The following is a 13,671-nucleotide window of genomic DNA, read 5'->3' on the forward strand; positions in this document are numbered from 1 at the left end:
AATTCCAAGGTTTTTTAGGTGCTCCGTGATAAGAACCAGGGACAAAGACCATATATATGTCATGTTATACCACAGTGTTCTTTGCATTATACTATAGGTTTTTTACACTCTGACCTACAGTTTCTCCTAAATTCCTTTTGTTCTTAAATTCTTGACACAGTTGATCAGGCATCTTACTTTACAGGTATTTTACCTATTGGTCATGTTTCTTAAGTAGTGCAAGAGAAAAGCTGGTGCCAGGCACAGTGTCTCATGCCTGTGATCCCAGCACTTTGGGAGGCTGAGATGGGCAGATAGCTTGAGCCTAGGAGTTTTAGACCAGCCTGGGCAACATGGTGAAACTCTGTCTCTGCAAAAAATACGAAAATTAGCTAGGCACGGTTGAGCGCACCTGTAGTCCCGGCTTCTCAGGAAGCTGAGGTGGGAGGATCACCTGAGCCTGGGAAGATTGAGGCTGCAGTGAGCCAAGATTATGCCACTACTCCAGCCTGAGTGACAGAGTGAGACCCCATCTCAAAAAAAAGAAAAAAAAGAGAGAGAGAGAGAGAGAAGGGTAATTTCATGCTATAGCTTTTTATTTGTTATTTTAACTTTTTTTCTCACAGTCCAACGTGTTGGTTTTGAGGTAATTCTAATATGTAATTTTGAGTGAAATATAGAACACTTTTTGAGGAAATACCATCCAGATATATCTTGAAATCAAATTGGCCTCATTAAATTAACTGTGAAATCTTGGTCAGATTACTCAGACTCTCCAAATATTGTTTCCTTTTTTATAAATAGATATAAATAATATTAACCTACTAGAGTTTTTATAATAACTAAATAAGGCCATTTGTACCCTTTACATTTCTTTTTTTCAAAGACAGTGTCTTGCTCTGGTGCCTAGGCTGGAGTGCAGTGGCATGATCAGGGCTCGCTACAGCTTCAACCTCCCAGGCCCCAGCAGTCCTTCTTCATCAGCCTCCCAGGTAGCTGGGACCCAGGCATACGCCACCAAGCCAAGCTAATTTTTTTATTTTTATAGAGATGGGATCTCCCTATATTGCCCAGGCTGGTCTTGAACTCCTGGGCCTCCCAAAGTGCTAGGATTATGGGGGTGAGCCACCACTTCCAGCCCCCTTTACATTTCTTAGCATGGTACTAATCATACAGAGTAGCACACAGTGTGTAGTTAGCTTGATTGATACTGTTTGGAGATAGGTCAAGACTTATGGTAGCTATTATTTATGCTTCTACTTCGGAGTTTCTGTGGCCTATTACAGACGGCATAATCTTTCTTTGCATTAATTGTATGGAAATAAATGTTACAAAGCAGGCAAGCATATATTTTTTAATAAATGTGTTTTTTCTTTCCTCATTAGAGAACTCTTTTTGAAGACTAATGCTCAGTTGACAATTCGTTGCAGGCAATTACTCTCTGAGCTTTCCTACATTTACCCTATTGATTTGGTAAGTTTCAAATTTTCTGAAAATATTTTTATTTTTGGCTTAATCTATGCCAAATTTAGTTGGCTTAATCTATGCTTAATCTATGCTCTGTCATGATTCATTCAGGAGCTAATGTCTGTTTAAATCATAGATTTAGACTTGTTTGCTCTTAGGTTCTACTATTTCATTTATATCACTTTGGTGGTGGGATGCATTCATCATCTGAAAGACTGCCAAATTATTTTGGTTTCTTTAGGATCTTTTTACTTAACCACATTATCCATTATCACCATTTCTTCCTTTTTTTTTGTTTTTTTGAGACAGAGTCTCGCTCTGTTGCCCAGGCTGAAGTGCAGTGATGCGATCTCAGCTCATTGCAAGTCCGCCTCCTGGATTCACGCCATTCTCCTGCCTCAGCCTCCCGAGTAGCTGGGGCTACAGGTGCCCGCCACCATGCCCAGCTAATTTTTTTTTTTTTTAGACAGAGTCTTTCTCTGTCGCCAGGCTGGAGTGCAGTGGCATGATCCTGGCTCACTGCAACCTCTGACTCCCTGGTTCAAGTGATTCTTCTGCCTCAGTCTCCTGAGTAGGTAGGATTACAGGCATATGCCACCACGTGCAGCTAATTTTTGTATTTTTAGTAGAGCCGGGGTTTCACCATGTTGGCCAGGATGGTCTCGTGATCCGTCTGCCTCGGCCTCCTAAAGGGCTGGGATTATAGACGTGAGCCACAGCGCCCGGCCAATTTTTTTGTACTTTTAGTAGAGACAGGGTTTCACTGTGTTAGCCAGGATGGTCTCGATCTCCTGACCTTGTGATCCACCCGCCTCGGCCTCCCAGAGTGCTGGGATTACAGGTGTGAGCCATGGCACCTGGCCCATTATCATCATTTCTGACACATATGTGCAAATATATGTGTACTGCTTTAAAAATATGATTGATAATTTTCATGTATTAGTGTTACTTAAGATATTCCTGGGTTAACTGTCAGGCTATTAGGGTTTTGAGCCTAGTTTCTTAGAAGGAGTGAAAAAAGGAAAACTTTAATAAAATTGATTAGAATTATTTTTCAGAGAACTAAATCTGCTAAATTTGATAGTTTTCTCTTTAATGACAAGTTATTTAAAAGACTAATTTTCAGAGAAGAATGCTAATAGGATTTGAGTTTGCTTATAGAATTTTATTAAACCATTTATATATGTGAATGAACCAAGGATATTTTTATGATGATAATTTTACATGGCTTTTTCCTTGGACATAAGGTCTTAAATGTTATTATAGAAAATGTTAAGTATATGTAAATGTAGGGAGAGAGTAGAATGAATCATCATGTACTCATCATCCAGCTTCAACAATTATGATAATACTTGGAATTTAGAACAGTGTTTTAAGTCAGCACAAACCTACTGACTTAGAGTTTGTTTGAGATTTGACATTTGACTTAGCGGTTGTTTGCTTTATTTATTAATTTTATTCTTTAATTAAATTCACAGAATGAACATAAGGATTACTTTGTATGTGGTGTCAAGTTGCCTAATTCTGAGGACTTCCAAGGTATTTTATTTTTTATTTTGAAGATTTGGTATATATTAATACATGGAAATAGAATATCTTGAAATGCTCTTTGCCTGGCACTTTATCCAAAAGAATTTTTGGACCTTCTGTCCTTTCCCAATTGCAAGTATGTATGTCAGACTCCTTGATAGGAGATAGAATGTTAGTTCTGATCATAGAAAAATAATTACTGAACTTTATATTAGAAATTTAAAAGAAAATAGTTTTTAAATGGACTTTAAGCAAATTAGGCGGTAGGGTTCTTAAGAATACAAATAATTGCCCTTCCTTTTGGTTCGATTTTTATGAAAAATTTGTGTGTGTTTGGGAGCAGAGGAACAGCAAACAAAATCTGTTCTGTTACTCTTTAGAAAGTCATATTACTGCTGACCTGAAAAGTATTTGAAAATTTCATTTTGTGAAGTTTCCATTACCACAGGCTTAATTTGTTATACTACCATTTTCTTATCTTTTAACTGAAAATAAATAAATTACATTAAAAGTATTATAGAATATGATCCTTAGTAATTTCTATATTTTAAAATCTTTTGCTTTTCCTACTCACTTTGCAAATATTCCAAAGAATTTATTTTCTTTGGCATATCAGTGATTATTTTTATTGTTAGCAAAGTGGGTTCTTTTCCCTTAGGCTAAACAATGCTTTGAGGCCTACTAAATATCTTTATAGATTATTCCCAAAGCCAGCATATTATCTACTTGAGAAGTTACTGAAGAAGAGAGCATTGCTAGTTTTGATCAGGACTTTCGTTTTCCTATAAAGAAGCTGTTGTTATTGGTGATCATTTAACATCTAAGAGTGTTTTGTTACCCCGTTGGGCCCTTACTTGTAAGTACTTTGGATGTGATAAAAGGAGAGTGATAAACCAGGAGCTGGAAAACCTGTGTTCGAGTCCTGATTGCCCTTCTGTAAACCATGTAATTTGGAACAAGTCATGTAACCTTTGAGTTGATTTCCTAATTGATTGAATGAACTATTAATTTATGCCCTACCTGTCTTATATGATTGTTGTGAAAAATTAAGTGAGGTATACCAATAGCTATAAATACATAAGATTTTGCCTAATCTTTAATACTCACAAAAACAAACAAAGGGATCCTATAAGGAAAATGGTATTCAGTAACTTGCTTGAGACCACAAAGCCAGGTAATACTATAGCTGGGATTTGTCTGGTTTCCATTTCATAGTGCTCCCTCAGCTATCTGTAAGACACTCATAGAAATGTGTTTTGATGTTAATTTTAGGCAAAGTTGTGGTGTCTTGAAGCCCATGGTGCATCATTTTCCTCATTTAGTAAACATATTGAATACTTCTGTCCCGTACCAGTTTCCTGGGATACAGAACATCATTCATTGAAAAAAATGTTCATTGAACATCCAAATGCCAGGCACTGTGCCTTTGAGGATACGATGATGCAGAAAGTAAACATGTTTTCTCCTTCCATGGAGCTTACTGGGAGAGACAGCCAATAAACAAGAAAATAAGTAACTAGCAAGTATTTAATAGAGGAATATGCTATCCCAGAGAATGGAAGAAACGGCTTTAGATAAAGCAGTCAGAGAAGACCTCTCTAAGGAGAAGTATAAAATTGAAGGCTAAAAGGAGCCAACTATGCTGCAGCTGGGGGAAGAGCATTTCTGGGAGACGTGTCAGCAAGTACAAAAGTGATGATGAAGGAGAAATGGGCTTGGCATCTCTCAAAAAACTCAGGGTTGGCGGAATGTGAGAAAAGACTTGTATTTTGGGTAAATCATGTAATCTTTCAGCTTAATTTCTTATAAAATAAGATATCTATATCTGTAATTTCTTGTGATGATTGAATGAAATAACATTTGAAAAGGCTTTTCATATAGGAGGTACTCAATAAATATAATCGGAATTAGTTGCAAAAGAGAGAGGAAGGAAGGACAGAAAAGACCAGACATGTGCAGCTGGAGCATAGTGAGCGAGGGAAGAGCTACTTTAGAGGAGGTAGGAGACGGCAGCCAGGGCCTTGAGGTCACGGTAAGGAGTTGGTATTTAATTCTCAAGGAAGTAGGAAATGCCTGAGGGACTTCAACAAGCGGAATGGCATGAGCTGAGTTAGGCTTTTAAAAGTCACTCTGGCTGCTAAATACAGAATGATTTGAAGGGGGCAGTCAGGGAAGCAGGAATATCAGGAGTGGTGGTCTGATTACTCTGAGATGTGTCTTGCTTCTATTTTGTTTTCTTTGAAATTCCTTCTCTCCTAGTTTTTCATAGCTTTTATAGTTATCTACACTTAGAATGCCCAACAAGCCGAATACAGTCTCCCTACCCTTTAATTAGTGTAGCTTTTTAGTGCAGTTGTTGAAAAACAAAATGTGAGATAAAATGAAATAAATACTTAATTTTACTCTAAGGTCCTGTTCATTCCCCATCACCCTTAGGAATCAGAAATTTTAAGAAGCACCTGCAGTAATACTGGACTTTAAAAATCTTATGTTGGTCAGGCACTGTGGCTCATGCCTGTAGTTCTAGCACTTTGGGAGGCCGAAGTGTGCAGATCATTTGAGGTCAGGAGTTTGAGATCAGCCTGACCAACATAGTGAAACCCTGTTTCTACTAAAAATACAAAAAATTAGCTGGGTATGGTGGCACATGCCTGTAATCTCAGCTATTTGGGAGGCTGAGGCACAAGAATCACTTGAACCCAGAGGCGAAGGTTGCAATGAGCTGAGATTGCGCCACTGCACTTAGCCTGAGCGACAGAGCGAGACTCTGTCTAACAAAAGCAAAAACAAAAAATCTTATGTTAGTATCCTGCAAGGCACTTCCATTTACTAAATGTATTGAGTGTTCTGTGTATGTCATCCACGGTGCCAGGTGTTGAGGATGTAAGAGATGGTTAAGACATTGATCCTGCCTCAGTGAGATTATAGTGCAGTTGAGGATACCAGATTTGTAATCCAGACAATCAATAAGTATTTATTGAATTCATACTCTGTGTCAGGCACTTAGAAGTTTATAGCAGGTATATGGTACTCAAAAAAGTGAGATCAATCACTTCTATCAGGAGGGGATCAGGAAAACTTACAGAGAAGATGATTTCAGTGTCTTAAGAAATAGAATGATGTTTTCCAGTAGAAAAAAGAGTAAGAAGACATTTTAGGCTGGTAGAAATATAGTAACATAGGCTGGGCGTGGTGGGTCATGCCTGTAATCCTAGCACTTTGGGAGACCGAGGTGGGAGGACTGCTGGCGACCAGGAGTTTGAGGCTGTAGTGAGCTATGATTGTGCCACTGCACTCCAGTCTGGGTGACAGAGTGAGAACCCATTTCAACATAGAAAATAAAAAAGGGAAAGAAATATAATAACATGGAACATCATGATGTTCTCACATTTACCCTAATTCTCACAACTGTGAGAATTAATTCCATCTGTTAGGAAAGAAATTTACCCTAATTAAAAAAAAAAAAAGAAAAGAAAAGAAAAGAAAAAGAAAATTGAAGCTCAGAGAGATTAATTTTTTTCAAGGAGTCATATTAACCAGTGATAAACCTAAGATTATTCCTGGTCTGCCTGATTCTAAGATTCGTATAATTCCTGCCACAATGCAGTTTTCTTCCTCGCTTTGAATAATAACCTCTTTAAACCCGTGACAACTTTTTAGTATTCTATAGCAGCTGCTTTCTGGGAGAGCCTCTAGTGAAGGAACTCCAAGCTGGTTATTCTGTGATATTCATGAGACTTTGCTGGGATAGCCTTTATGCTGCATGGGGTGATACTGTTTGGGAAACTCCACCGTAGTGCTCCAACCTTATTGTGCTTTTCTAAATGGGTAAGTTACTGCTGGAGTATGCCAAGGAGACCTGGACACAGTGGGATAAAATTGTCCAGTGAAGGGTGTTCATCTGAGTTCCACTGACCGAGACATTTAGCCTGAAAAAAAATGTTTGTGTGCGTGTGTGTGTTTAAGTAATCCATAACACGAGAGCCTTTTGTGGTAATGAGACCCAGATTTCCTTCTGTGTCTGTATCCCTTTATGCAGGCATGATTTCTTGGAAAGGAGAGTCCATATGTCAAACAGTGTCTCATTGAGAACATGGAATGATTCCATAGATGCTGTGGCAGTGATTAGAGTCTTAAATATTTTGTCCTGTCTGGATCAGTGGGTGCTTGGTTCCTTAACAAATCAGCTGCCTCAGTGATTGGGAAGGCAGGATGGTAAGAGCTTTTAGATCACTTATTGTACTTGGATGCGTTTGAATATTAATAGTTTCTCCAACATATAAATCAAAGGAACATTTGAATTAATTTATAATGTTGTCATGGCCATTGTGTGTTTGTGGAATTTGTTGTCATAAAAAGTATACAAAAGCTGCAGCCTTGAGTGGTTACCTACATTTTAAAAATAAACCAGGAATATTTATTATGAGGAAACTGTGGGTTTTTATTTTATTTTCAAGCCCCTTAAAACCTTGTTGGAATTAGCATCTTTTTCACATACCTGAGTCTTAAGGTTCATTCTTGTTTCTCCCTGGACCCTCCACTCGTGCTCCAACTTCTCACTAACAAAACTATCGTCTGTGACCTTTCTAACCCCTAGAACAGCGTAAGGTACACAAACCTCTGCTCTGCCTTAGGTGTTAGGGACGTCATTAATGCTTACTGGAAAAGCACACCCCAGAGAGCTGGGTTTTGGCTGTTGCAGGTACAAATCTTTCAGATCTTGCAATGCTGGAAACCTTAAACCTTTTGGTTTTTTAGCTAAAGTGATTGCCAACAGAATGTGACATCTGAGGTTGCATGGTCTGAAATAGCCATAATTAACCACATGAGCTCACATTTTCCCACTGGAGATTCAGTGGTCTTGGGGTGATAAAAGTGACTTCCCTACCAGGAGGTGGTTTTCCTTTTGAGGGTATTGGAATACCCTTGGGCCCTGTAATGCTTCACCCGTGGTCCTTTTAAAATGCTTTTTAATATAAAGCTTCAATATTGGAAATCTAACACCACAATGTTTGACACTGAGGCTGTGATGGAGCCCTGTGGCCTGGAATGGGAAACCTAGAATTTTTAATAGGTGGAGTGGGAAGACTTGTGGCAAGAATGGTGAGTGTGAATAACCTGAATCAAAGCTGATTTCCAATATTATTCAATTTTCAGTGTGTGCTATTTATTTTTGTTTTTTGTGTGCAGACTTCTCTTAGAGATGCCTTTTTGTCTTTAAACAAAATTGTTTTGTTCATTGGTGGGAGGTGATGTTAGAAAACTAACTTTTTGTTCTTTTAATAGAGATGTGGACGTAGTCTCAAAATACACAAATATAATTCTTTGGCAGTCCTTCTTTCATAATATGGGAAAATGTAGATGCTTGAATGTTTAGCATTAGATAGATATTTTCGAATATTCATTGTTTTCATTTGACCTGCTTGAAAGGCTAATATAAGAGGCCTGCTGCTTTCTGGAAGTTTTCAGGTCCTCTTCTGTCAGGTCATATAGGAAAGGAAAAGCTTTGTATAAAGCACATAGGGGAAAGTTGCAACTTAGCATAGTATTATCTGTCTTTGAGTCCTCCTCCTCTTCTTCTTCTTTCCCTCTCCCTTCAAAAGGTTGTTATTGAAGATCAAGTCCTTTTACTGACAGGAATATTTTAAATTTGATAAGACCTAATCTTTATGGAAAGCACAAGGCAGAATTCAGTGACCTGTGAAGAAACTCACAGTTCCAGCAGTGACTCCACACCTGTATAGATATTCTGGAGAATTGTGGACACAATTCTCTCAGTTATTTCATCACTCATAGTTTCTACCTATACAGCTTTGACCAAGCCATTTATACCACCTGGGTCTCATTTCTCTCTTCTCCAAGTTGGTAGCATCAGACCCAGTGATTGCAAAAGTTTATCTTAGTTATATTATTGTATGATAATGAATTTATAATGTAACAAATATATAATGTAAAGTACTTTTAGTCCCTAAGGTAGTCTGATGTATGGGTTTCAGCAGAAGGAAAGCATTGTGGTAGTATTCAGGTACTTTGGGTGGGACTGGGGCAAGAGGACATGGTCTCTAAAAAGAATTAGGATTCTAGTTAGTTAGGGCATGACTCAGTAGTTGGTTGAAAATGACTGCTGTTTGATTTTTTTCCGTGAGTTTGTTTTAGAGAACAGACATTCCTTGAGAAGCCCATTTTCTGTTGAGTACTTTGCAATTCATTGAGGATTCTCAGACTTTTTATGTGTTCTTTGCTCTTACTAGAACACTGTGAAGAAACTAAGGTGGTACACGTGTGTCATATGCTTCATACATTCCAGGCTCCCAAGTTAAAAGATTGTTATATACTGAGCACAGTGGCACACACCTGTAGTCCCAGTTACTTGGGAGGCTGAGGCATGAAGATTGCTTGAGCCCAGGAGTTTGAAGTCGGCCTGGGCAACATAGTGAGACCCCATCTTTTTTAAAAAAATAATTGTTGTATTAATGTTTAACAATAAAGTTCTGAGACAGTACAGTAGACTGGTTAATGGTGAAGGATTGGGTGTCAAGCCAACCTGTTTACTAGCTCTATTACTTTGGAAAGATTTCTTAATCTCTGAGCCTTAGTTTCTTTATCTGTAAAAGGAATGAAATAGCATTTAAAAGGTGTTTAACATTGTTAAGTGAATGAATGTCATATATAAAGTACCATAGGCAGTTCTGGATGGAAAAAGTATATATGTAAAATGCATATATAAATAGTTACTTCTTTTTATAAGACTACCAAAGAAAAACCAATAGTCTGCTATGGTAGTTAAGGATAGAAAATTCACTGAGGAATGGATGGCTATAGTGGCACTTCTACCATAAGAAGGTAGTGCTTAGATAATTAAGTAGAAATAGAAAGAAGAATGCGAAAATGTTATTAGTAATTGAGGTTGAAGCCACCCTTAGAAGTCAGGGAATAGTCAAGCCATGGCCATTGTGATCATTTCAGCCCTTCTTCTCTAGCCAGATGGGATATTCCAGATTATGTGTTAAATGTTTTAGTGTATGAGTGCACACACATGTACTTGTGCACTTTTAAAAGCATTTAGGAGTACTGTATACCAAGAAGATCCTGTTTCCTTCCTCTTGGGGGAAGTTTAAAACTTTCTGTTGTATTACTCCCTGTTCTTAGCCCCTGAATCATCATTTCTCACTGGATAGATAGTGGCAGAAATCTGGATAAGTTTTAAAAATGTAATTATCTGTGGCTTTTTGAAAACTAGATGCTTATGTCTGATTATAAGATACCTGCATTTTTTCCAAATAGTTGCTTCCACCTATATTGCATAAATAGGGTGGTATATGAACAGTGTGTTTTCATCTTTTGCTTTTGCTGTTTAAAACTTTTCCCCCTTAACCCATATTACACTTCATAGACTTATTTATGTAACACTGTCTTTTTCAATATCAAGACCATACCCCGTAAGAATGATTATACTATTTCATTTCTCTTTAGAATTAATAATTTTGTAAAATAGTACAACTGTATTGCCTAGGAAATTGTTAATGAATAAAATGTATAACCACTGTATAGTGTGTTTGTTATGTTTAAACTTCTGAAGCTAATTTTCATTTCATGTAATAGATTCAAGTATTAATTCTCCCTGTAAAAATGCTGGGAAAGAAAGCAATGGTTATCTGGATATAGTAAGAGTTCTTGCTTTAAGGTATATATCAAATGTTAATCTCATCACATTAATTATTGGGAAATAGTTTAAAATACGGTTAGTAGATGAAGTTTCAAGTCTTGTTAATATGTTTAAATTTGCATAACGTTTATATAATTTAGATAAGTGATTAATATTTTATGTACCACATATTTTTATAAAATATTCTTTGAAAATGATTTATTGTCTTGTGGTTATTGATAAGATAAATAGTTATTTTCTTTTCCTCTGCTTTTGAATTTACAGCAAAAGATGATGGAAGCATTGCTGTTGCCCTTGGTTATACTGCACATTTGGTCTCCATGATTTCCTTTTTCCTACAAGTACCCCTCAGATATCCTATAATTCATAAGGGGTCTAGATCAACAATCAAAGACAATATCAATGACAAACTGACGGAAAAGGAGAGAGAGTAAGTATATTTTTTTAAAAAATGATTTTAACATCAAGCCAGTATAAAACGTGGGGTATAATAAAATATATAAAATGTAACCTAAATTATGACAACTTTTATATAACCTTTGTAGAGTGCTCCATTTCATTTAAATCAAATGTAGTTGTTATATGAAACTAGTTATTCATATAAATTTTAATGACTCAACCCCTGAGCTCCCAAAAATTGCTAATGGTAGCAAATATTTACTTAAGTTTCATTTACTTTCTGCTTACTTTTGTGAGGATAAGTGTCAGATGATCTACAAATATTCACTGAGTACCTTTTGCCTGCCACTCAACAAGTGAAATGTTAAAAGATTTGTCAGAGATCTAACTAGGAAAAGATATAATGGCAGATTGAATGTAGCTGAAAAGTGGATTAGTGAATTGGAAGATAGGTCAGTAGAAAATACAAGTGTCTAATATACATGTAATTTCAGGCACAGGGAGGCTAGAAAGATTGTGGGGTAAACAAAATTTTAAGAGATAATGACTAAGAATTTTCAAATTTAACAAAAGCCATGAAATTACAAATTCAAGAAGCAGTAACAAAACAGAATGACAATAAAGAAAACATACCTGGGGAAATTAAACAGCTGAATATCAAAGATAAAGTGAAAATACTAAAAGCAACTAGAGAGAAAGACATGATAGCTTGAAAAGATTGATAGTAAGACAAAGCTGATTTCTCAGTGGAACAACAGAAGCCAGATGGTGATGCGGTGACATTTTAAAATACTGAAAAAACGCAACTGTCCACTTAGAATTCTATACCCAGTGAAAATATTATTCAAAAGTACAGGCAAAATAAAGATATTTCAGGCCATCAAAACTGAGAAGATCCCAGCAGACCTACAGTAAAGGATATATTAAAGGAAGAATAAAAATAATTTCAAACAGAAACATGGAAATACAGTATGGAACAAAGAATAAGAGAAAGGATAAAGATGTATATCTAAATTCATTTTGACTATAAATAAATACTAATGTCTTCTTAAATATAACATGCATATACATAATAATATATGTAGGTTTATAGTGCATAGTTCTAACACAAAAAGTAAAAAGGGTTGAGTGGGGTTAAAGTGCTCTGTGATCTTAGCATTGTCTGGAAAATGGTAAAGGTACCAATTTATATCAGACTAATAAATCAGGTATGCATATTGTGCTTTTCTTTTTTTGCCTTCAGCACTTCAAATGTGTAATACCACTCTCTCCTGTCCTGTTAGTCTTCCACTGTAAAGTCTGCTGCCAGATGAATTGGAGCTCCATTGTATGTTACTTGTTTCTTTTTTAAAAAAAAATTAAATGATAGAGCTTTATTGCGAAAAACCGTTTGATTGCTAATGTAATCCAATTATTTGGTTCCATTGTGTGTGTTTTTTTTTTTCGTTGTTGTTTTTTTTTTGAGATAGAGTCTTGCTCTGTTGCCAGACTGGAGTGCAGTGGCGCAATCTTGGCTCACTGAAATCTTCACCTCCCAGGTTCAAGCGATTCTCCTGCCTCAGCCTCCCGAGTTGCTGGGAATACAGGTGTGCACCAGCACACCCAGCTAATTTTTGTATTTTTAGTAGAGATGAGGTTTTACCATGTTGGCCAGGATGGTCTCAATCTCTTGACCTCATGATCCGCCCTCCTTGGCCTGCCAAAGTGCTGGGATTACAGGCCATTGTGTGATTTTATAGCATTTTTTTGCCACTGCTTTATTTATATTTATCCTTGTTTCTTTTGTCCTGCTGCTTTTAGGATCTTCTCTTTATACTTGACCTTTGGGAGTTTGATTGTTAAATGCTTTGAGGTAGTCTTCTTTTACTTAAATCTGTGTGGTGTTCTGTAACCTTCTTGTACTTGAATATTGATATTTTTTCCTAGGTTTGGGAAGTTCTGTTATTATTCTTTTCTACTCCTATCTCTTTCTCTACCTCCTCTTTAAAGCCAGTAACTCTTAAGTTTGCCCTTTGAGGTTCTTTTCTAGTTCTGTAGGCATGCTTCATTCTTTTTTATTCTTTTTTATTTTGTCTCCTCTGAGCATTTTCAAATAGCCTGAATTCTAGACCACTAATTCTATCTTCTCCTTGATCAATGCTTCTATTAAGAGACTTTAATGCGTTTTTCAATATTTCAGTTGCATTTTTCACCTCCAGAATATCCACTTGATTCTTTTTAATTATTTCAGTCTCTTTGTTAAATTTATCTGATGTAAGTCTGAATTCCTTCTCTGTATTGTCTTGAATTTCTTTGTGTTTCCACAAAACAGCTAATTTGAATTCTCTGTCCGAAAGATCACGTATCTCTGTTTCTCCAGAATTGGTCCCTGATGCCTTATTTAGTTAATTTGGAGAGGTCATGTTTTCCTTGATGGCCTTGATGCTTGTGGATGTTTGCCAGTGTCTGGGCGTTGAAGGGTTTAGGTATTTACTGTAGTCTTCACAGTGTGGGCTTGTTTATACCTGTCTTTCTTGAGAAGGTTTTCCAAGTTTTTGAAAGGACTTAGATGTTGTGATCTAAGCTGTATCTGCATTAAGGGGAACCCTAAGCTCAGTAACACTGTAGTTCTTGCAGTCTTGTAGAGGTAC

General features: G+C 36.7%; 1 protein-coding gene across 1 annotated transcript in view; it reads left to right on the forward strand.

The window, feature by feature from the left end:
• UVRAG (UV radiation resistance associated) overlaps positions 1 to 13,671 on the forward strand; it is a 191,066-nt gene that overhangs the window by 45,654 nt on the left and 131,741 nt on the right. The window contains exons 4-6 of the mRNA XM_017868629.1: positions 1,365 to 1,452; positions 2,925 to 2,985; positions 10,907 to 11,072. Of these exons, the coding sequence (XP_017724118.1) occupies positions 10,963 to 11,072 (110 nt within the window). The 5' untranslated portion in view covers positions 1,365 to 1,452; positions 2,925 to 2,985; positions 10,907 to 10,962. The remainder of the gene's footprint in view (positions 1 to 1,364; positions 1,453 to 2,924; positions 2,986 to 10,906; positions 11,073 to 13,671) is intronic.

Source organism: Rhinopithecus bieti, unplaced genomic scaffold (assembly GCF_001698545.2).
Source record: "Rhinopithecus bieti isolate Rb0 unplaced genomic scaffold, ASM169854v2 scaffold_2574, whole genome shotgun sequence".
NCBI lineage: Eukaryota > Metazoa > Chordata > Mammalia > Primates > Cercopithecidae > Rhinopithecus > Rhinopithecus bieti.